At 39.0% G+C, this 24805-nt stretch overlaps 1 protein-coding gene across 3 annotated transcripts in view; it reads right to left on the minus strand.

The window, feature by feature from the left end:
* MCTP1 (multiple C2 and transmembrane domain containing 1) overlaps nt 1-24805 on the minus strand; it is a 282391-nt gene that overhangs the window by 37431 nt on the left and 220155 nt on the right. For all 3 annotated transcript variants that reach the window (XM_087761501.1, XM_087761499.1, XM_087761500.1), the window contains 2 exons: nt 17839-17958; nt 1501-1554 (listed from right to left, as the gene is read on the minus strand). In XM_087761501.1, coding sequence (XP_087617627.1) covers nt 1501-1554; nt 17839-17958 — 174 coding nt within the window. The remainder of the gene's footprint in view (nt 1-1500; nt 1555-17838; nt 17959-24805) is intronic.

A 24805-nucleotide genomic window follows, 5' to 3' on the forward strand; every position in this document is an offset into this window, starting at 1 on the left:
GCTTTAAATGGATGGCAGATCAGTGTTTATCAGAAGAGAAATGATGATTCAAAGCCAGCATGTTGAGTTAAAATACAAGCCCTCCACAGCTACATGACTGACCTTTGCAATAAATCATATATTTTATTGCCAGAAGTGTATGCTCATATCATTTAGTGCTAAAAAACATCACATACGTGTTTTGTAAAAGAAGGTTTTGTTACTACAGTGTTTGACGATTCTGAAATGATGTAGCTAACGATTTAAGTGATGTATAGAAGAATTTCACATAATAACTTTCTGTCAATTGTAAAATGTTTGAGCTGGCAATGGAATGAGGAAAATACTCTTTTTTTATCATCTCTCAGATCTTAGGTGTTAGCTAACAGAAAAATAATCATTCAGGGGATTAACTAATCATGGTGAATTTTCTGACATTTCAGATGCTGCTGCCAGCAGATGAATTCTTACAGTGGTATATAACTGTACATCTCAACTAGAAACAAAGGTCAAGGGCATAAATTAAGATACACTGTTTTTCTCCTCTCAAAAAAAAAATTCATTGCTTTACTACAACAGAAGCGGGGGAACATCTGTGAAGGTCAAAATCATCTGTATTTTAATTCAGAGTTCTTGTAAAATTATCTGTTTTTCCCTTTTCTCTCTTCCACAAATATTACCTTCCTGGTATGAAAATACCAGCAACAACAGGGCTGTCTTTCCTGCACTCGTCTCACCAGAAAGTCGTCCCGCCAGTGCTAGCCACTGCTTCAGTGGTGCAAGGTCATTCTAATTTCTTTTCTCTGGTTTCTCCCTCTCCCTGGGGGACAACCAATCCAAGCAGTCCCATAGCTTGGCTCAATAAGATGTGGAAATGAGCTGTTATTTACTGTGGTTGCAATCCTCAACCCAACCAGCAGCCTCCAAACTGAACCGCGTTTGCTCAAATAGCTGAATGATCTGCAACAGTTTCCCAGCTTGCTGGGCCACAATGCCAACTTCAAAGCAAGTGGATGTCTATGAAAATTGTGATTATTTAAATGTCATACAGAGTGCAAAACATTTCAGCCACTCTTCTACCAAGTAATTCTCTGAAAATTATAGATGTCAATATCCCATCTTTAACCAGTATGGAGTTACTATTTCTACACCATTTTTCCCCTAAAGTGCAGCCCTATTTGTAATACTCAAGACAGGACAAATTTTTGTCCTTCAAAAACAGTTGTCACTGCAGTTATCTTCACAAGAGCTATCAAGTTCCAGACAGGCTGAATTATTTTTGTTCCTGGCAGAAAAAATATTTGACCCAGCTCTGGACCAAGAGAGAAAAAAAAAAAAAAGCAGGATTTATAGTCCTCTATCCTTTCCTGCAACACACTGTAGCATTGTTAGGATGATAAACAGCTCTGTCCAATTTTCTGGACTAAAACACTTCAACTCCTTTTTTAACTGTCTGTAAAAACAGTGTCATGTCTAAATTCTCCCATCCCCAGATACCCAAGTGCTAGGAAAGATAATTACCTTGTCATCTCTGTCATCCTCTTCTTCCTCGTCCTCTAGCATGTCCTCCACTACCTGCAGACAGAAACAGTAGTAGTTGTCATGATTTAAAAAGGAAGAGTTTTGTTCTGTCAATTCTAAACCTTTTGTAGATGAAAACTTTATTAACATTTGAAATAAATGCACAGAAGGAAAATGTACAACTAGGAAAAAACACTTGATCAAGAGATTCAAATTCAGGAAAGTGTTATAGCTTTAATTGACCTACATTAGGGAATTATATACTGAAAACCATTCCTGTACAAAATGCTTGCTTGACAATTTAAGTATTTAAAAGGTAGTTCAAAATTCAGTGTATGATTGTTTTAACTAAAGGAATTCTTTGTCAGCTCCGCTGGTGCCTATGCAGCACACACAAATGCTTGCTTTAAATTTACTGTTACCTACAGAAACGCGCAACATTTTTAATAGAATTTACAGCATTCACCAAGAGATTTTTGAAGAATACAAAGCTGGGAATAAATTCATACTAGCTTATCTGCTTATGAACTACAACAATGATATATACCATATGCTCTATCAGCATTAGCACTGTGTTTCTTAACAGTGATTTTATACAGTCTGTGCATCTAACTTTCTGGACATTCATTGCTAGCTGAAGTTGCTACATATCTGCATCTACGTATTTTACATTTAAAGAATCTTTTCAATCTAACACTGTGAAATATACACATGCATTCAATTCATTCTCCAAATATTAATAATTATTAATCACAGCATAAGCATGAAATGAACCACTATTACATCTAGTTTACAGAGAGATTAAATGACTTTCCGAAGATGGTCAGTTGCAGATTCAGACTTAAAACTCACAAATCCGCCTCTCGTAACACTGTGATCAAGTCTTCAGCCTACCCTATGGAGAAAATTCTCTGTTGGTGGAATTATAACCAGAAAATAATGTGGCTCTTTACATCATTATTTATATGTAAGTACTTATTAGGATGTAAGAACATCCATAACGATGGTCAGCAAAGATCCACCTAGCCCAGTGTCATAGTATGGATGCAAAAAATGTATACCATGTATTATAAAACATGCATAAAAAGGACAAGAGAAGGGAAAAGTCATTGAAATGAAACATTAATACTTTGGCCTATTTTACAGACTTGCCACCACCTAAAACAATAGTTTACTTTGTTATATAGGTGAAGCTACAAACGTTTACTCGTCATTTAAGACAACACATTAAAATTACAACTTCATAATCACCACCCTCCCCAACACAGCTCCAAGGACATTATCATCAAGTCCATGTCTGTCCTGGTTTCAGCTGGGATAGAGTTAATTTTCATTTGGTAGCCGGTATGGGGCTGTGTTCTGGGTTTAGGATGAGAACAATGTCGATGATACACTGATGCTTTGGTTCTTGCTAAGTAGTGCTTAGTGTTGCTAAATAGGTGCTAAGTGGCGCTCACACTGGTCAAAGACCTTTCAGCTTCCCCTGCTCTGCCGGGTGCACAAGAAGCTGGGAGGGGGCACAGCCGGGGTGGGGGGTGGGGGGTGCTGACCCAGACTGGCCAAAGGGCTATTCCATACCATGTGACGTCATGCTCAGTATATAAGCTGGGGGAAGAAGAAGGAAGGGGGGGACATTGGGTATGATGGCGTTTGTCTTCCCAAGTAACCGTTACGCGTGATGGAGCCCTGCTTTCCTGGGGATGGCTGAGCACCTGCCTGCCGATGGGAAGGAGTGAATGAATTCCTTGCTTTGCTTTGTTTGCGTGCACGGTTTTTGCTTTGCCTATTTAACTGTTCTAATTTATTTTACTTCAATTATTAAACTGTTCTTATCTCAACCCACGAGTTTTCTCCGTTTTACCCTTCTGATTCTCTTCCCCATCCCACTGGTGGGGAGTGAGCGAGCGGCTGCGTAGTGCTTAGCTGCTGGCTGGGGTTAAACCACGACAATGTCCAAGAACTAAAGGGACTTAACACTATCCAAGAGCCAAATTCAGGAAAGAGAAGAACTTAAAGAAAAAAAGTGTGTTTATCAGATGTCTTTCTCTGAGTTAGCTCAACCATCAAGAAAATCCCAGTTGATCATGTTACATGGGCCCATGCAAAATGTAAACAACACATAGATCGATTTAACATGCACAGAGCACTCCACATACTCTGTCCAGTTCAAAACATTTCCAGTTTAAGCTGCTCATCGTTGTTTGAACCCAGTCCCCAAACACCTCTAACAATGACCTTGGGACTTTGGAGGGGAAGGAACCTCCAATTCTGTCTACTGGCTCCTCTGTCCTGGACCTTAGAATCAAAAGAAAGACTAGAAATACAAAGAAACAGTAAAGACTGAGCATGTACAAAAGCTCAAGGAAGAAGTATGACCTGAGCAATTAAAGAAAAATTACTCTTGAATTCTTTCCTGCCCGGAAGAACAATTTTATCAGGAGCCTCACTGACTGAATCTTCTGCAGCCTCTGACCTGACGCCAGCCAAGATGTATTGGTGAATCCCCTCAGACTGAAGAAAGAATCAAGGCTAGGCTCTAGCCACTATCTGTGAAGAAGAAGCCTCCCTCACCAGTTTCTCCTGTTTCCTGTTTAGGCCAGCTCTGCTCCATTTCTTAAAGAAAGGGGATCAGAGACACTGCCCACAGAGTTTGGGATAGTCACACCTCTCAGCACAGAGAAATGTTGAGAACATGTTGTTGAAATGCTTGTCAGCTCCTGCTTAGCTCAGTACACCATTTTATGCATCCCATTTGGAGGTGCCTGAGAGGTCCTGTCTTCATGGACCTCTCTGTGGAAGCAAAGGCATTTTGGTGATGCAGGTGCATCACCTGCATCACCTCCTTGTTCCTGTCCTCTTCTGGTAGCTCACTGTCATCTCCCCCAGCCTGTTCCAAGTGTTTGGGGAGCTGAGCTGTAAACTACATCACTGGACTGATCAAGTTCTTCAAAAAAACCCACCCTAAAACTAATGCGGATGGTTTCAGTGACTCAGTTTACTGAGCAGCTCCAGAAACACTGGCATCAGCTCTACTGAGGAAATGGTGAACTTAGAAGAGAGGACGAAAACAAGCTGTTAAGGGCTTCAGTGAGATGGAAACCCTCTTAAATCAGTTTTGCCACACACAAGAAAGTCTGTAATTACATCGTTAGGTGACTAAAGCCCAAGGTATAAACCTGAATCTGTTGACTCAGATACTGCCTACGCCTGGAGCTGACTAAACTCACTAGGTCTCTTACTTTTCAACATTAATATTCCCCAGACACTTAAAGATCTCTTTTATGTACATCCAGAAATTCCTTGTCTTGACAGGATTGAACAGCAGAATGCCTATCTCACATTAGTGCTAAAGTTAGCATGGAGACAATTAGTTGAATTGGAAACCTCTAAAATTGTTGCAAATGATGGCACCTCACTGAAATCACTTGCATGACAATACCCATTCTAAATTATCCGGATAATAACACTTCAAACTCACTTTTTTTTCTTCCCCATCTAATGATCTCAAACTACTTTACAAGCTTCTATAGAGTGGCAAAATGTTAACTTGTTCAAAGGACATAAAAAGTCCTTTGAAATCGCCTGAAGGCCAGGACTGAGCCCAGATTTCCAGCTCCTCCATTCCATTTTTTAATTCAAAAGCCACTACCAGTCTATGCTCTTGTTCTAGGTCAGTCATATCATCAATTACATTGAGCTTTAGAGTGGTGAATTGTCTGGAAAGGAAAACAGAATTCAATTATTGTAGCAAAATAAAATGTAGTAAAAGTGTTCCTATGCCCACGATGCATAAACGATTCTTTAAAGTATATGAAACATAGACCATGCTTTCACTTGTCTTGAAATTCAAAAGGAAGAGTCAAAAGGAAAAAAAAATGAACATTCAGACAACACAGACACAGTAATACAATTTATTAAACCACCAAAACAAGTGCTTTCAGAACTTTGACACAAATTAAAACCAGGAAAGTAGATTCTTCATAATCTTATGATATATGAACAATAGGTACACTGAAGCCTTACAAAAGCTGTATGCTGAAGTACAATCTCCTTCTGCAGAACAAAGCAAGGCTGTTCAAGAGAGGTACAGTGAATCTGAGCAACAGATTTCAGTTTAACCTTGTAGTAAGAATCCTGTAGAAAAAAATGCACAATGGAATTTTTTCTCCTGTGATTCAACCTCGTTGCTATTCAAATAAAGTGCACGTGTGCTGCTTTGGTTTGAAGGAACACAGTAGTTATTTGGATCGCTATGTCAAACATTGTACCTGGGGGAGGTACAATGGGGGGAGGGAGGAGACAAGGAAGGAAGCAGAGGAGAGGGAGGGAGGACAGCAAAAAGCATATGAAGACAAAATGAAACATTAGAGTTATTTTATTAAAAGTTCTACGGCAAAAAATCTTAGATTGCCCCACTCTAAATTATGCCTTCTGATACCTTGCTTGAAATCAAGTAGTATTAATCAAACAAAGGAAGGGCACTGGGGAAATCAGAAAGATCTAATGCAAGCAGTTAAAAGTGACATGACCTTCTGTAATGTCACTTGTCACAGACTTATATGCCGCTTACTCGTAGAAAGTCTTGAAAGAACCTGTTTCTTGGTACTGTCCCTTGAATGTAATACTAATACAGATGACATTTTAAAAAACACACGTAGATGGCCTCAAATACAGCATGTCAGCTACTTCATGGCCAAACAGTAAGCAGATGATGTTTAAGTGCTGCAAAGTAAGATCCTTCCTGTGCAAAATAGCCCTATTAAAAGCTTATTAACCAGAAGAAGCTTGCAGTCTAATTCCTACGTACTGCCATTGTTCCTGATCCATTCCCACCCTCTTTGAGGAACTCAGTCTATAAATACTGTACAATTCATAATCCACAGGAGACTGGAGGAGCGTCTGTTCTGTTGCAGCAGCAATGGTGCACAGCTACGTTACACCTGGTTACCAGAAGGAATCACAACCACCACGTTTGCACTCCGAAGAAAACCTGTTTGTGGACTAGAACACAGTCTTCTGAGGAAACTGACAATTAAGTACAACTTGCATTTATTCTAAAGATGATCTCTTGACTAACAAACAGGATAGGATTTCTGAGAAAATAATTCATTTTGACTTCTAACCTCAACACCTGCAAGTATGGTTGGATTCTAGTTATTTGCAAGCCTGTTGAATCAAAACCCCATAAGAGAACTTTAAAATACCTCCTGGATCTAAAGATTCTGTGGAAAAATGACACATTGAAACTTAACGCCACTTTTAATGAAAGGTCCTTCTGTCTTGGTATCAGCCTGACATTTCTCATACAAAATGTGCAAACTGCAAGGCACTCCATGAATTGTCTTCTGTTCTAATTTCTTTAGCCGATCCAAAAGAAACACCTGCACAGAAGATACTTTCATGTCTTTACATGTTAACAATACCAGATATCTGCTCTGCAATAATATGCAAAATAAAGAAAAAATAAAAGGAGAGGCACTACCAGATTGCAGATAACCCTGATGACTGTTACCTTAATGTTCTTTAATGTAGAGCAATACCCCCTGCCTCCCATTAGCACTTCTCTAGATTTGCTTATATCTTACTTGATGTAGTTCTTCAAACAGAGGAGGTTTCACATGAAAAACAAAAGAAAACACTTTATGCTATATCACATGTTACGGTGTCAAAATATCTGCAGACATTTGTATTTTCACATAAAGGTACTAACATTCATAAGACAAAATAAAAGAGAGAATGAGATTTTGTTCTGAATTAAACACATTTTAGATGTGCAATGAATGTGATCAGAATTGTACTGTTCGGGACTGTTTAGATTTCATGTTAATTCGTACTGTCCCGACATAAACTGTACCGTAAGTTTGTCACTCAATTCAGTGTTTATGTGCGAATGTAATATAAAATTGTGCAGTGTGTATGGATTAAGAAGGATGCATGAAACCACCTGGGCTCTCTCACGTCATTTCCAAGTAATTCAAGTTGAAGCAAAGACGTCCATTGTCAATAAGCCCACTATAGCAGCACTTTTGTGCTCATTTTCACAACACGACGTCTGCTTCTTTCATGGAATTGTCGAGGAGAAACTTTACAGGAGATACAGCTTAATTAAAATGTCCACCTTTTTTACACCACATTTATAAGGAAAATAAAAATCAAATTAACAGATTCTGATTTAATAATGTAGTATATCTGGAATACAACCCATCCTGATTTATACTATTAATGTTTTGACCTTGGGGTATTTCATCTGCAGTAATCATCAAGATAACTGAACCACTAGATGTAATAATAATTAGTGTGATAAGCTTGCCAGTAAGGTTGAATATATTGCAGTACAGAAGACAGCAGACTAAAAAGAAAAGCATTAGTACTTTACTGCTAAAATACTTCCTGATTTTTACAGACACTCAAATACAATTATTTCTTCTTACAGAATGCATTTTGTTAGCTTATTCTGGGAAGTGCTCATATTGTAATTTAGTCTGCTTCTTAATAGGAAATGAGACTTTAATATGGCTATCAGATGCCTTTTGATGCATGCTACTGATTACATGTAGTTCTGTAATGTCAACAACAGAATTTTTATTTGCAGTATAATAAATTTCTTGGCAACACGCATGGGCAATAAATACAGTTTATTATACAAGAACATGTAACCTTTTTCCTGTTGTCAGCTTTATATGCCCTCAATATTCAGTTGCCAATGTAGTTAAGACTAAGTCATTTTTAAGATAAAAATGGCACAAGTACTAGGCCTTTTTCTCTATATTTCTTTCAGTATTTGGTTCTCATTTATTTTAGCTCTTTCTTGTACTTATACAATGCACTGTGAACTGAATATTAGGTGTTTATTTGAAGTATGTCTCCATCTAAAGGCTTCAAGATGTACTGTACACTCGAAATGTCAGATCTATCTTAGAATGCTTCATTTTTAGTTCAGCAGGATGAAAAAAAACATTCTTTGCTTGGCTAAATATCAACGGCAAGTTTACTGTGTAGGACTATTAAAAGTAACACCATCACAAAATTTTGCGAGCTAGTATTCTTGGGCAAAACCTCATGATAAACTATCTTATTAACAACACAATGGCTCAATATTGGTTTTCACTGTGATTATTACTTCTCTTCAAATAGTTTTCAGATTCTAGCAGGACCAGATATGCTTCTCTTATAAAACACCATTTACCCAAATAATTTTAAGCTTGTGGGTATTATACAGTCTATTACATTTGGAGCTAACAAGTTTTTTGGTAGAAAAAAGCTGAGTTATGGATTTTAGGTGACAATATGTGTTATACACGTATTATTGTAATTTCAGTTAAATTTTTATTTTTTTCCAGGTATTGAGATACATTTTGGTAAATACATTAAAACTGCAGTACAATCCCAAAGTCCCTAAGGTCTAGGCTGAATTAAAATATGCTAAAGCAAAAGAAAACCAAACCAAAGATGAATAAAAGTCTCACATAATTATGTGAATTTTTACTAGAAATTAAACTGATGTTAGTTTATATAATATTGATTATTTACAATAGCCACTACAACCTGTCAAGTGAATCTTGTTGCCATGTAAATCTTGATGCAAATGCAAAAAAAAATCATTAGAACAGTCTCATGGAAAATGCCTCTATGTGCAGTGAACTTCAATTTTATTTTAGATGCCCACAATATTGGAAGACAATATTTGAAAGATGTGGCAAAATATAAATTAAAAAATCAATTGGTTTATGATAGAAAAAAAATCAAAGTTTTTAAATACTGGAGATATCTAGGGTAGGGTTTTGCTGTTTTGTCTTCAGGTGACCAAAACCAGCCAAAATATTCCAATTCTGTAGTGCATTTGGTTTTTGTAACTGCTACTGGGATGAGAACAGCCACGTAAAGTTTTAGGAAGGGGTTACTACATACTCTGATACTGTATGTAAGCCTCTGACGCAGGGATTATAATTGCAGTGTGGACGGTCTCTTTTAACTGTAGCCCCAGATAGCCACTTGCAGTATTACATTCTATTATGCTGCAGGAGAGAAACGCTTTCTGCCCAACTTAGATCTTTATATAGTGTAGTGTGTAACTGTTAAATTAGTGCATAATGCATTTAAAATATTTATAGTACCAACATTTAGTTAAATAACCTTTATGTAAGATTTATGTTGATTTGTTCATTTCTCATTTAATGGCAAATTATGAAGAGCATGTTTCATAAAGATAATTCTCCATTTAAATTCAGCAGGCCATTAAATATTAAAATTATGTTTCTGATGCAATCTAGAGCAAATTTGTCCAGCTTCAGCGATTATTTGCACTCATAAAAATTAGACTTGATTAATAAAATTTAAATGCTTGATTAAGCTGACATTTTCATGTTTCTTTTCTGATTTATTAAAAAAAACCTCTGTCCCATAGTGGGGCACTGTAGTGTATGTTTCCTCCCTGACTATATGGATTGTATGGAAAGAACAAACAGCTGCATGAAGACAGCAATAGTTCTCAGCACACTATTTAATATTCAGGCACGCGTTGCCAGTGGTCTTTGTGCTCTGATAGCACCCAGACTGAACGCATGAACGGACAATGACCTGTTTACAAAAGCCTTTCTAACTTATTTTATTGATGATAACAAATGGAGAGCAAGTTTGCGATTCTGATTAATTTGGCAGAAGTAAGGCAGGCTGCACATTTTAAGAAAAGCTCAGGGACTTTGCTGCACCATTCAGAGTGATGTGTGGATTGCCATCTGGCTCAAGTAGAAACAGAAAGAGAGTCACTTTCTATTTCAAGGTGCAGACAAGAATGTTAGTTAGTGGTTAGTAAACATAAGCTAAAATCCTTTCTGCATAATGTTGAAAAAAATTCTATGAAAACAACCGTATTTTCCTTACATTTAGAGATGTCATAAATCAGATTAGTTTTACACACATATTGTTCTATGCCTAACTCTGCATTCTCCCACCAGCCCTGTGTTTTGGAGATTTTGTGGCTGCTGCTGTTGCTATCAGACTGGAGGCAAAACTTCTCAGGAAAGTACAGTCAAAACGAAGTCAAGATGTAATTGCCAACCTGACAATGCCCTTTTGTATCATCTTGTGCAAATGACACATTCCAGACACTTTAGATAGAACACAGAGAGAATGATGTTTATTTTTGCCATAAATTCATATCAAGAATTTAGTCTTCAGCTAGAAATCACTCCTGATTCCCTGGCAGAAGAGGACTTCTGGACTTCAAGCACAAAATCCCTCAGTACTGCACAGGCAATGGATCCAAAGCACTTGGTGTTTGTCCTGTATTCATCTGCAGGTGAAACGCTTTGAAACCCTTTCAAACTAAGAACTTTATGGACTCACGCTTCCATGCTTTAAGACCATGATGTGAAGAAACAGAAAAATCAAGTTACTATTTTGTTTATTTGCTTGGTAACTCAGTTTTCAATTTGCAGAAGAAGAGGTGGTTAGAGTCAGGCACTTTCCTGGTGGGGCTGGTTCCTGTACTGAACGTACAGCAAAGTGGCACTCCCTGCCCCAAACAGGAGCAACAACAAATTCACCAAAAGCTCTGACAGGGACTGTTGTCTTCCCCCAGAGGAAAGTGATTCGAACTCTAAGCAGAAAAGCTCTTGCAGCTGCGACCGAGTTGGGGCTGCACTACCAACTCAAGCTTGTCATGCTTACCACCCTTTCTTGACGAAAGAAGGAATCCAATGAGGTAGATATATTTGTAAGCATCTTTCTTCCGATTCCCCCTTTTGTTTTTCTTTGTGTGGTGATTTCCAGAAGACACATAAAGACAAATAAAAAATCTGAGTATACATATCATATTGGAGGACTATATAAAATGTTCCCACAGAAACCGGTTAAAATCTCAAAATGAAAGGTTGTCTTTAACAAAGTTATTTTTATTCTGTTCTCAAAACTTCATCGTAAACGTGTCCAGCTCTAACTTTTAATAGAAACATATAGTCAAGAAACATAAGTCATCAAAGCCTATTTCGCAAAAAATCTCCAGTGAAATTAAAAGATGTATTATGCCATTTTATATCATTCTTACAAGATTAATAATATGTGTATATACTCTATTATACAGATTCATAAGAATTTGTGTATGGCACATTAACTCCCAGCTGCTCACCATCATTTTCTATGCAATGACATGTGCAACTTGAAACTTCAAGAGGAAATTAGCTATTTAATATTTCCTTAAAGGCTCTAAGTATTAACTATAAATGCAGGATGTGAACTGAAGTGATTAAACCTCTTCTCCATAGGGGTATATATGGCAGAAGAACATTCATAGGTAACTCCAGGCATGTGTATTGTTCTTCTATTAAATTTTAAATTGCTTGGAAAAAACCCTAACAAATAATAGACCAAAAGGAGAGAAGGATTATTATCTTCGGTCATAGAATCACAGAGTGGCAGAGGTTGGCAGGGACATCTTGAGATCAGTTCCCCTACTCAAGCAGAGTTTATCAAGTCCAACCCCCCTACTTAAGCAGGGTCACATCTGAGCAGGTTGCCCAGGACCACGTCCAGTAAGGTCTTGAATATCTCCATGGATGGAGACTTCACATTCTCTCTGGGCAACCTGGTCCTGGGTGTGACCACACTCACAATAAAAGTGCTTTCTTGTGCTCAGATGGAATTTCGCACATTTTGGTTTGTGCCCATTGATACTGTCCTGTCACTGGACACCTCTGAGAAGTGCCTGTTTCTCTCCTCTTCTGTTCCCTTCAGGTATTTATATACATCGTCAAGATGCTCCCTGAGCCTCATCTTGTCCAGGCAGAGCAGTCCCAGCTTGCTCAGCCTCTTCTTGTATGCTGGATGCTCTGATCCGTTCACCATCTTCCCTTTGCTGGGCTGAAGTGCAACTCCCCCTCCTTGCCTTCCCAGCCTGTCCTGACTAAAGAGCCAGCGTACATCCATTGCATGATGGTCATGACAGCAATCCCACCATGTCTCTGTGATCCTGCATGCATGTAGCTGCACATGGACCTCTGAACTCCTACTGGCTCTTATGCTGTGCACACTAATGTACAGGCACTTCAGGGAGAGATCCCCTGGCATACTGAGTTCGCAGAAAGCATGTGAGAGCTTCTTCCAGAGTGGCATTTCCTTATTTGTGTGCCTACACCTGGGGTGGGCCCCCTCTGGCCTGTTTGGTTGGTTTTGAGGTCTCTCCTGTCCACTCCACCCTGCAGCCTTTCCTTGCCAACTCAGACCACCACTTCCTCACTTGATTGTGGGTCATCATCACATCCCTCCCCATCATTTCTAGTTTAATGCTCTCCTCATCAGGTTGGCCAGCCTTCTGGGAAAGAAGATTTTGCCCCACTTGGTAAGGTGGATCTTGCGTCTTCCTAGTAGTCCTCAGTGCTCAAGGAAGATCCCATGATTGTAAAAACCAAGTCCCTGTTGTCAATAACAGCTGCGCAGCTGATTGTTGATCCACCGGATCAGTCCACTCCTCTTCCAGCCCTTCCTCCTCAATAGCAGTATCAAGGAGAAGACCAGCTGGGCTCCCTGTCTGCTACCTATTTAGTCAATGACGAACAAGAACTTGCAAGTGTCACCAGAGGAGATCCAATGTGCCTGTTACAGCAGTTAAGCACTATGGACCAACAGCTGAGAGACTCCCAGTTTGTCCTAATTGTGGTAGTCAGGATTACATACACAGGGAAAAAAAAAAAATTGATAACTATGCAAACCAGGTTTCATTCACAGTAAGATGCGTTCCAACCACACAATCAACTGTTTCATCTCAGGGAAAGGGACCAGAGCAGCTGGAAAGTGAGAACATTTTTAATCACTTTGAGGGATTATCTGACCATTCCTTAAGTTAAGCAGCTCCAGCAGGCAGCCGGAACACAGCCTGAAGTAGAAAAACAGGAAAAAAAGAGATTTTTTTTCCACTAACTGCATGCAGTTCTAATAACTGTGAATTTTGCTTAGAAATAGAAGTGAAAAAAAGCCCCCAGACAGCAGTGCTGCCGTTTTCTCCACACTATAAAGGTGAGATTTTTTTGTACAATACATTTGAAAACATCAAAATACTAAGTAGTTTCTTAAAAAGACTGAAAAGAAGCTTTAAGCCCCAGCATACTTTTTGTTAGTTTGGGTATATCTAGAAGTCTTTCAATTACGGCTGTGTGGGATGAATTTTTGTTTGTCCATCTATTGTAAGATGTGATTTGGGGTTCCCAGAGACTCAAGGCTGCTATGAAATAAGCCAGTCCTTCACTCTCGCTCTACCCTTGTTCTCCCCGAGTATCCCAAGTGATCTGTCACTGTGCCATGCTCCACTACCCTGTACCTGCCATAGGCACAGGGCTGGCAATGTGTAGGGGCAGCACTCCCATGCTGCTCCCCACTGCACGGACCCAGCACAGGTGACAAGGGGCAGCGGCGACAGAAAAGTGGCAGTTGTTGATACCTCTCCTCTCCCTTAGAGGATGTGAAAAAGATGCTGGAAAAAAGACAGGGAAAAAAACCAAAAGCAGTAAGATCCACTCAGTTCTAGTCTTGTGTGTTTAGGTGGTGATGGTTTAAGATGAGAATGGCAGTTATGCTAAAAATAAATTATTTCGTGAGGTCAGGTATTTAGGAGTACGATCATAAGGAAGTGCAAGGATCCTTGGAGAAAGCAGCTAGGTAAGCTTCAGGCAAAAATGTTACTGCAAAATTCAGAGGAAAGCATTAAGAATACCATTTTAGTGATTTTTTTTCCCCTTGCTTAACATTGGAAAGAAATATTTATTCTGTGATTTTTTACACTTGCCACATGAGTCAGTGCCAGAAGTTCCATTCTGAATTCTCACAGATTGATTTAGAGAATTGTCCACTAAATCTACATCTATCTACATCCTCTTACACTAACAGTTAATGCAAGAGTTTGTATTTCATGAAAGCATACCTTTCAGAAACACAACTAATCTTGATCTAAATGTATAAAAGATAGGGAATCCAATGCTTCTCTTTGAAGTTTGTGCCAGTGTCTGACTAAAACCACAATGATGATCAGTCCTACAAAGAGAGTCTAGCTGAATCCATGAAAGCAATAATGCCTAAGATGCTGCTTCACCTCTCTGTCAGACTTTCGAATAGACTTATCTCCTATTAGTAAATACACTCGTGTCTCCCCCTGACCCAACCTCATTGCATTTTTAATTCAAGAAAGGACTTGCACGTATAACTTATTAGGAGTCAGAGTAAATGGCAAAATAATCATACTCACACTCAAATGAGCAGTGCAGGCTCATGTTATGACAGAGCAGCCCAGACCATTTGGCAGGTGAATTATTCCACAAAAAAATAAGTTCCAAACTGCTTCAAAGGAACTGATGCCCAAGAGGACAGAGCAAATGATACCTTTTGTATAGAGATAGTTAAACAAGGATCAGTTAAGGCTGGTCCATCTGCCATATCCAGACAGAAACTTAGTGATTACTATTTCATTGACCTGCAGAAGAGTGCAGTCCCTAATGCCTGAACTGATGAGACAATTGATAATTGTTTTCTTGTAGGGATACTACAATGGAAACTTCTGAGCTACTATTCAAGATCCCAAATTTAAGTATTTTTAACTACACGTTAATTGAGTTAGAAAAGTTGACAAATATATTTATCTTTTTGTCTTATCGTTAGCTTGGGGATTTCAAAGTAACTTCTAAAGATAGACATTATTCCTAAGATAAGTAGTCACTGAGGCACACAAGGAATCTCTGGAGACCTGGGAACAGAAGCCAGATCATGTGAATCCCGGAGCATTCTCTAGCCACTAGGAAACACTGCTTAATTAATTTAGTTAATATTTACACTCTGCATAGGAAAACAGAAATATTTAAATGACTCCTAATCTAACGATACTGTGCTAATGACCTGAGCTAAGGACTTGTGATATTACTGAAGATTTGTGAGTTAATTAGAAAGGCATCCAATAAGTCTGCAGATCAGTTCATAGAAGACAGATGCTCACCATGACGATAACCAAGCTCAATTCATTAAAAATGATGTCCCAACTTACTTGTGATAAAGCCTAAACAAAAAATAGTAATTAACGGCACAGATATCAAATATTTGGGAAGAACAGGACTGGTTGATATAAGCTGTATAGCTTGGTCTGAAGCAATCTCTGCAAGAGGAACATTTTTAGAGCAGCATTTGGTGTCCTCAACAGACAGCCCATCAATAGCTTCATTATTTCATTGGAAAAGTTACATGACCCAATTAATCTTCACAGGCAGGTGGTATTTCAGAGAGAAATGAAGTGTATTGCAGCTCACAAGTGAAATCTCTCCTTTCACAAGGGATTTCAGTTACTCATAAAATCTTCAGGTTGAGAAGCTTTAAGCATTTCAGGCAGCAGGAGACTAAGGGCTGTGATTAAATAGTGCATCTTTTAAATCTTGATCTTAGGCTTTTTCCATGAAAGTAACAACCTTTGGGATTAGGGAATAACTCTATCATTCCCACTCTTAATTTTAGATGACCCTTGGAAGCATAACAGTCTTAGCGATGTAGACAGGTAACACCAGTGCCAGGATCAGGGCTGTATCAGTTCCTGTGGTGACTAGTAATTGCAGTTGCTGACATTCAGGTCATGGGATCATTCAGGCTGGAAGGGACCTCCAACCTCCTGCCCAAAGCAGGGTCAGCCATGAGGTCAGGTCAGGTTGCTCAGGGCTTTATCCAGTCAGGTCCTGAAAATTTCCAACAGCAACTGTGCAACTTTCCTGGGCCACCTCTTCCACTGCTTGGCAATCCTCATGGCAAAAAGTGTTCTGCAGTCTGAACCCCTTTTGCTTTAAATTACGCCTGCTGTCTCTTCCACCACACATCACTGTGAAGAGTCTAGCTCCATCTTCTTGATAACCTCCTTGTAGGTAGTGGAGGACTGCTGTTCAGGTCACCTGAAGCCTTCTTCAGGCTCTTTTGAGCCCACTTCCCTCAGCTTCTCCTTACAGGGCAAGTGCTCAAGCCCCCTCACCATCTTGGTGGCCCTCCACTGAACTCACTCAAGTTAATCAATGTCTTTTGTGAACTGGGGTGCCCAAAACATGACACTATTCTAGATGCAGTCTAACAAGTGCTGAGCAGAGGGAATAATCTCTTCCCTCGATCCACTGGCTGTGCTCCTGTTAATGCAGCCCAGGGTGCTGAGCTCTTTCCTGCTGGGGCACACTGCTGGCTCGTGTTTACCTTGCTGTCTTCCAAGATGCACAGGCCCAATTCAGCAGAGCTTATCCCCCAGGCAATCAATCCCCAGCCTCTATCATGAGTTATTCCTCCCCAGGAGCAAGAATTCACATTTTTCCTTCTTGAGGTTCCTACTGGTTTATTCCTCCAGCCTAACTAGGTCTCTTTGACTGGCAGATCCAGGGTATCAAGTGGTCCCACACCCCTGGTATAACTAAAAGTCTTGATGGGAGTGCACTCTGTCATCTCTTACAGGTCATTGACAGAGATGGTAAACACGACAGGTACTTGGGCACTGTGGTACTCCACCTGTTACCAGCCTCCATTAACTGCTATCCTCTGAGACAAATCATCTAACCCATTTTTGTTTTTTTCCACACATCCAGCTATCCATCCAGATCATAATGTCCTAGACAGCACACTGTTTTTGGGATATGAATACTGATACAAATATCAAACTCATAAGGCTCATCAATAAAATACATGCAAAATCCTTAAGCTGCTTGGATACTAGAAAATTTGCAGAGCATAGAATACAACTTCAACTTTTGGTATGCACTTCTGAAAATCTGAACCATGCTTTTATTATTAATAAATGTCAGTTATTAGTATATGTTTGTTACTTTATATCCTAACTACATGCATTTGATTAAATGATGGCATTAGATGAAGAGAAGAAAATAAGAAAAGGCTTATATTAAGCTCAACAAATGGTAACATATTAATGATAAAATGTGAAATACAATAAAATGTGATACGTTCTGAAACTGTTAACAAATTGGAATAATTTTAACCTTTAACTTCAACATGTGAAATAAAAAATGCAACATAAGGACTTAGCTACACAAAACCATTTTCAAAGAATTTGCCGTCTCCTGACCAATAAGCCTCTTATCTCTGCTCCCACACAAACCAGATTCTGTGGACAGTACATGTTCTACTCTATTTTACATGACATTTTCAACAAAATGAGACACATTTATTGGACAGCTGGAGAAAAATTAAATTGCAGGTGGGAAAATTGTCCACCGAGCATTGTGAACTGAGACGTTTTCAAAAAGATGTCATATTTAAACTCAGTTAAAAAAATTTATCTAGTTAAAAAAAGAAAAGGACATGTATACGCTTGAAGTAGAGAAGACTTACCGTATCATGTTGCCTGTTATCTTTCCCTGATACGATCAAGAAGTAGTTCCATGCCAGCAGCAACAACAAAGCCAGTGGTATCATGTAGAGCTCAAAGTTCCAGACCACAAAAAGAAAAAGCTAGAAGACAGTGAAAGGAAAAAAGTGATTCAAATCAGCATTACATTAAACTCTTGCGCACAGTTAAGACCAATAAATTAAAACAATTCTAAAGAAACTCGTCTCTCCTTAGGCAGGAAAGTTGTTTAATGACTTTGCTGACTAGTCACATACCTGCATGAAACAACTGCTACACTTGCCATTGCTTTGTACCTTAATTCTTGCAAAAGGAAAATTGATGTAGTGTAGTCTAAGAGGAATATTAATTTTTCTCTCATAAAATAATGCTTATGTGTACAAAATCAAGCAAAATAGCAAAAAATAAGATCACAATTTAAGAAAGAAAAGGTTGGTTATTTCCGTGAATAAAAATTAATTTGCTGTTTAGAAGAAAGAACTTGGTCATTTTGTAGTAATGTCACACAAACAAGCAGAAGTAAACGTCACAACTAAATCTGAAAAATATCTTTTGCATAGAAAACTAGCAAAAAATCACACTAAAAGGTAAAATCGTACACCTATTTTAACGAAAGCAGTAGTACAGTAAAACAGTACTGATCACAAACTCATTGAAAATGGTATTAAAAGGAATGCTGAGAAGCCACCTAAGTCCATCCCTTCGAAAACTTTGATTCGTTGAAGTGTTTCCTCAGAACACCTCAAGCGCTCCACGGCTGGAGGCTGGCAGAAGCATGGCCAGGTTATGTCTTCCGGAGATGTAAGCCCTGATAACTGGGGCTGCTCTCCAGCACTGGGGGTCACATGGGGATCGCACCCCAGGAGAAACCCATCTCCATTGCCAGCTCTGTACACCACAGCTCCCTGCCATGGAGCTCTGAGAAGTGTCACAGGCTGGACTTTAGTCTCAGACCCATCAAGCGGTACAGAGCTGACTTTTTTTGAAGCCTGGAAGTCCTAAGCATTTGTCAGAGCCTGTAGTTGTCTGGCTGAGACATGTCCAGCTAGATACTGTTCCCTACTGGTGCTGGTACAAAAGCATTGGTTTGCAGGAAAGGACTAAAAATATTTGGATTTAGATGGGGTCAAACTAAAACCACTTTTACATCCAGTTTTGCTTATGAACAAATCCCCCTTTATTTTAGCCAGTTCTAGCTGTAACTTTGGTTTGTTTTCTTCTAATATGACAAAAACGAAAAATGGAAGTAGTATAGCAAATCACACTATGTACCACAGTTGGATTTACAACCAGAAATCTTGCTAAGCCTTTTTAATCCAAATAGTTAAGCTTTTGAATATTTGTGTTTTTACTACCTACTAAAATGAATGAAGGTGTTGTGCCACAGAACTAGCAAACCTCAAGCAATGCCAATACCTAGGTAAACTAAAAAGAGGCTCACTTTCCCAAATCAGTCCCCAAGATGTATGTAAAGCCGAGTAAGAAGAAAATGGGGATTTTAATAGTCTTCTGCTGGATTTTTGATTAGAGTTAAAACAAAATGCTCTTATCAAATACAAGCTCCCACATAAATGAAAAAAACTCTGTATTTTAAGTAACCTGCTGTCTCAAGATCAGCTAACTTACCTCACGCCCCTACTTTATATGACTGAATGCTATGTATATGGAAGTCCTGTAAGACTGCAAGAAAAACATGATAAATAGTGAAAGAAATGAAAAAGCAGAGTGTGTGACATATATTATTAGATATTAGCACTTCTAACAATTAATATTTCTTTTGAAAGAAAACTATCTTTTTAGGTTGTTTAGTTTAAAAGGAAATCTGTTAGAAATGGTAATGAATAAGAAGCAAACAACAGCTCACGGAATCTGAGACTTCTTCTATGAGCTTGCTAACTACCCTTCTGAGAGCAAGATCTACAAGGATTTGATGTGGTAAATTTGATACAGCCAACTTCCAACAGAATTTGCGTCTCAAAAGAAAAGCAAAAAATCCTTGTACCCTTTAACCCCAGAAATGCCCTGAATCAATGGATACGTGCTGAAGGGAGCTCTGGAAGTCAACAAACAGCACCCAACTATCAGAAAAGCAAGTACTAGAGATTATCTGTTGAGAAATAGCAACGCATACAGTCTTTCTTATGGTCCCATCTGAACTTTGGTTAGAAAGACGGAAAGAAAATCAAGTAATATCCAAATAATCCCTGGCTCCAGAGAGAAGAAGCCAGAAAACTAGACAGTCTCAGGAGATACAGACCTGACTGGAGACTGAGGAACACGGTCATCACGTACCCTGTACTCCAGAACATCAAGGCGTTCCCATTCAAACACTCCTCACTCGAGGTCCCTAAGTTAAGGGTATTAATTCCTTACAGTACTGTACTCTGTAGGCCATTAAAATATTATATTAAGATACTACCTCTTTACAACTTGTATGACATATCTTTCAAAAATATGGGTATTACACCCGCCATCCTGTAGATGATGTTGCTGACCTGCCAGCTTAATTTTCTTCTCGTCTGGCTGAATTTTAACCAGTTCCTCCTTTCAGGCACCTGCCTCAGCCAGGCACTAGGAAAACAGGGAGTCCATACTTGCAACACAAATGAGATGTGCGCTGTGCGAGACCAGCACAGTGATGGCACTGCAAGTGAAATGGCCTATCTTCCCCATAAGAGAAATGCGCTCATGAAATGCACATGGCAGGAAACAAGCTGATTCCCAGTATGAGACAAAACTTTTAAGTAAACATGAGCAAACCCGAAATCTGGTGCAGAACAGCAAGAAAATCCAGGGACTCGGTTCTTAGGCATAAAGGGCCTGATAGCTGGGGGAAGAGGGAAGAAGGGAAGTGGTATGTAAAAACCTTAACTTCACTTCAAACAGGAAGGGGAGGAAAACCTATGTATGCATCCATTGAACAAACACAGGGAAAAAAAAAACCAAACAAAAAACACAGAAAAGGTAAGGAACAAGTAAGTATAAAAGGGCAGTTCTGGGACTTGCCCATGCCTATAAAGCATCCAGTGGAACATGGACTGTATCTGGTATGATCTCTTCCAAGGAAATAATGGCTCTAACTCTGTCTAAAAAAGGATCCTCATCACTACTGAAACAAGCCAACTATTTTAAGGGAGGAGTGGGAGTCTCAAAGGTTACAGTTTAATATAGCTGCCATTTCCTACACAGAAGAATATAAGGGAGGTCTCTTTTTCTTCTCCCTCATGAGATCAAGATTTTCAGAGTCACAGGCATGAACTGGCCATTTACAACATCACATCAGTTGATACTCTTAGTGAGAGACACATGCATTAAATGATCATTCAGGGAGACACATGACACTATCCCTGGTGTACAACACTTCAAAAAATAATTTAAGTTAGAATATTGAATATCCTATTCTTTTGCAAACTACAGTATATTTTAAAAAGAAATCTCATCCAAAATGATTAACACTTCCTACTGTTCAGAAAAAAAGCCTGCCCTTTCAGACTAGCAGCTGTGGATCATTAGCTTTCCAGTGATGAGATGTGTTTGATGAGTATTTTTCTTTCTAATTAAGAGATGAGATTCTCTATTTGACTGTCTCTTCAGACAGAAGTGAAGAGAAAGATTTCTGCCTATGTGGAAAGGCCATATTCTACAGAATAATTATTTCAGATTTCTTTTTATCTACCTCCACCCAATTTCATTTCATTTTTAACAGAACCCTGTTTGCACCCACAGGCTTCACAGCATTAACACCCTGTGTTTCCCAGCTCTTTTTATTTTTCCTTTTGCTTCTGTTTTGACTGCCAGCAAAGAAAAGCATGTAAAAAAAGGAGCACCCCACGCAGAAGACACTGACCCACATCCTCAGATGCAGGATAGAGCAGAGCACACGATGAGGGAGGGCTGCGAGTACCGCTGTTTGAGAACTTTCTGACAAAAACTGGAAACCGCTCACTCCACGGAAATGCCTGTGTTCAGTGAAAGTCACAGGACCCAGCGCAAGATGCTCCCAGCTGACACGTAGGGAGCTTTCCAGAACCTGCAGACTCGCAGCAACCTTGATGTGTGGATTACCACCAGGCAAAAATAAAAAGGGGGCTTGACATCATGCCAGCCTTTCAGCTTCCCCCAGCTTCTCCCGGAGGTGACAGGGAAAAGGAAGCCTCAGGAGGTGAGCCACCCAGCCAGCCCCAAGCTGACACAAGAGCGAGTCTTTGAGATTTGCATTGGCAGCACCCAGAGTCGTGAGCTGTAATGTGTTGGGCCACATGGTGAGATACGGCTGTTCCCAGCACCGTCGTGTCACAGAGGGCATGCCACTCATACTGCAGCCTCTTCTTTAAGTTGTGGCTTTCTCCAATCATTTTCAAAGAGGATCCTTACAGCCTCATTTACATATTACCTATATCCTTGCATTATATGCATTAACCAACTCCTGACTACCCTGGAAAATTTGGCTGCACGGCATTTTGGCGCAATCACAAACAGAGCTGATGTCTGCAGCTCCAAACACTGTGCTCTAACCACAAGATCATCCATTTACCCTTTAAGCTTAAAAGGACAATTGTATTTCCTAAGGCTTTGTACCTTGGATGTATTCTCAGAAGACCAAAAAGAATGAAAGATAACCCACATACCTGCACGGTACAGGCTGCCTACTCAGTATTGCAGGTTTTAAGGCTCCAGTAAAATCCTGCATGGTGTTTATACTATGAAACACTTGAAAATACTTTTCATTGTACCTTGGAGAGTCAGTAGCTTCTTCCATTACAGAATTAGTCAGTTACCTCTTTTGATCATGGCTCCTCTCATCTTGTGTGACACTTCTATTAAAAAAATTAAAAAAGAAGTCTTTCTTTTAGCTGTATCAGGCCTCAAACACACTAGTATTAATGTAAACACTTATGGGAATCCATTTCAAATGCAGTGCCCTCATTCAGGTAAGTCTAGAAGAAATGTGCCTTTTGAACATACTCTAAAGCATCCTCCAACAATTTTTTTCAGCAATTTTTTTGCAATTTCAGTTCCAATTACTTGAGTGCCAGGAGAAGGCACAGTCTGAAAGATTTGAGTCTAAACCACATTATTTGTTACTCCATTTCTTTAAATAGGCAAAAGTCAACTTGAAAATAGCAAAAGCATGGAATGTGTAAAAAAATTCAGAAAAAATTTCATATAATTCCCGCCTGCATTATTTTGACAGATTTCTAGTGCAACCGTGGATTAGTGTTGGTTCTCTTTTTTAAATGCCTGAGCTCTTGGCAGTCTGAGAAATGCTGAATAATTAGTATTTTTGATCCTCTAAGAACTCTTCCTTTAACTCAGAAACAAACTTACAGGATTTCCTGCATCTTCTCTCTCTTTGATGGAATTAGAACAGTCCAGTTCACTGCGATTTAGATTTTTACTTTCATTCTTTTTATTTATTTCATGTAGAAAAAGAAAATGGAGATAATTCCATGATAAATAATAATAAGATCTTAACAGACTGGATGAAGTATTATTTTAAACCCAGTCTCGAAGAGGTTTTTGATATATTGAAAGACCTATGGTAGCTCTCATTAGAGCACTGGGCTCCCATACCTAGAAGAACACTCAGTAAAAAAAAATCCATTTCTTCCTAGGTAGGACATTTCTGGCCATGGTTTTTCCATGTTGATAACGTGTACAACAAACCCACAGTTCTATTTCACCTCACTTCTTTCATCTAAGCTCTAAGCTATGACTCACTTGATATGCTTCATCCCACCCAGCCTGGTTTTGAAACACATCTACAGCTAGATTTACTTCATCTGAACAACCTTCACAATGATACTATTGTCCAATCACATCATAATGCAGGCTACCAGAGTCTTTACAAGATTGTCAGCACCACAAAAATGTTCTAGTTAAAAGCTTGAAAATTTTCATTTAATTTTTGTTTACTTTTTGCCTTACAACTTTTAACTGACATTTCACATAATTTTCCAGAAGTGCTATGACTTTGAGAATGCTGAGAATTCCAAGAACGTGAACCCCAGAGCACAAATGCAGTGCCATTTTAAACAGCACATGAATTACTGATATAAAATTCCTATCACTGTAACCAGGTTCACGTAGCAAAAGTTAGATGGAAATAAAAATGTGGAATCTCTTAGGTCAATTTTTTCCCTTCACTGAAGAGTTTCTGACCTGCATTATTACAGCTGTGTAGTTAGCATCCAGGTTACAATTAGAAGGGCAAAATATGGTTCATTGAGGCCATTCCCATACACACAGCCTCTTGCCATTCTCAGGGCACTTCAACACAGATTTGTTCTGTCAGACTGCTAAAATGCAGACAAACTAAGAGAAATTGATAGTATTTTCTCTATGAGCAATAACAGCTAGTATCCAGTAACAAATGCCCAGCTAGGATACATTAGATCAAAGGCATGTCTGAGAATGGGGCTATTAGGTTCATCGAACCTCCCTCCCATTTTAATATGGCATTTTCTGAACAATACCCAGCTGTTTACTGAATGACCCATGTCTTTGTTTCAGCAACATTATCTAGAAGACTGTTCTACACATTAATTATTTTCAAGTAAAAAAGTGCTTTTAATGCCTGTCTGCAGACTGATTCTGCTTTGCTTTAATATGTAACTCTTGGGCTGCCATGTTCTTTTTAGCACAGTTCTGCTGAGAGGGGTAGTCACCAACTGTAAGATTAAAGCCATTTTATAATTCAAAGTGTCCAATTTTACTCTCTTTTTTTTAGAAAGATGCACTTCGGGCCAATTCCTATTGCACATACCTCTTCCTCTCCCAGAAATCAATCCCGTCCTTCCCAATTTTAAAATTCTTAAAAATTGGCTAACAGTTACAGAACTGCACATGCCATTTCTCTTGGAAGTGTCATACTATGAAAGATATTTCTAAAAAGTACATTTCATGTAATTATTTACTTTTTTTTTTGCACACACAGATCTGTGTCACACA

This window comes from Nipponia nippon, unplaced genomic scaffold, assembly GCF_047370975.1.
Source record: "Nipponia nippon isolate SJK-2023a ecotype South Korea unplaced genomic scaffold, ASM4737097v1 scaffold_24, whole genome shotgun sequence".
Lineage (NCBI taxonomy): Eukaryota > Metazoa > Chordata > Aves > Pelecaniformes > Threskiornithidae > Nipponia > Nipponia nippon.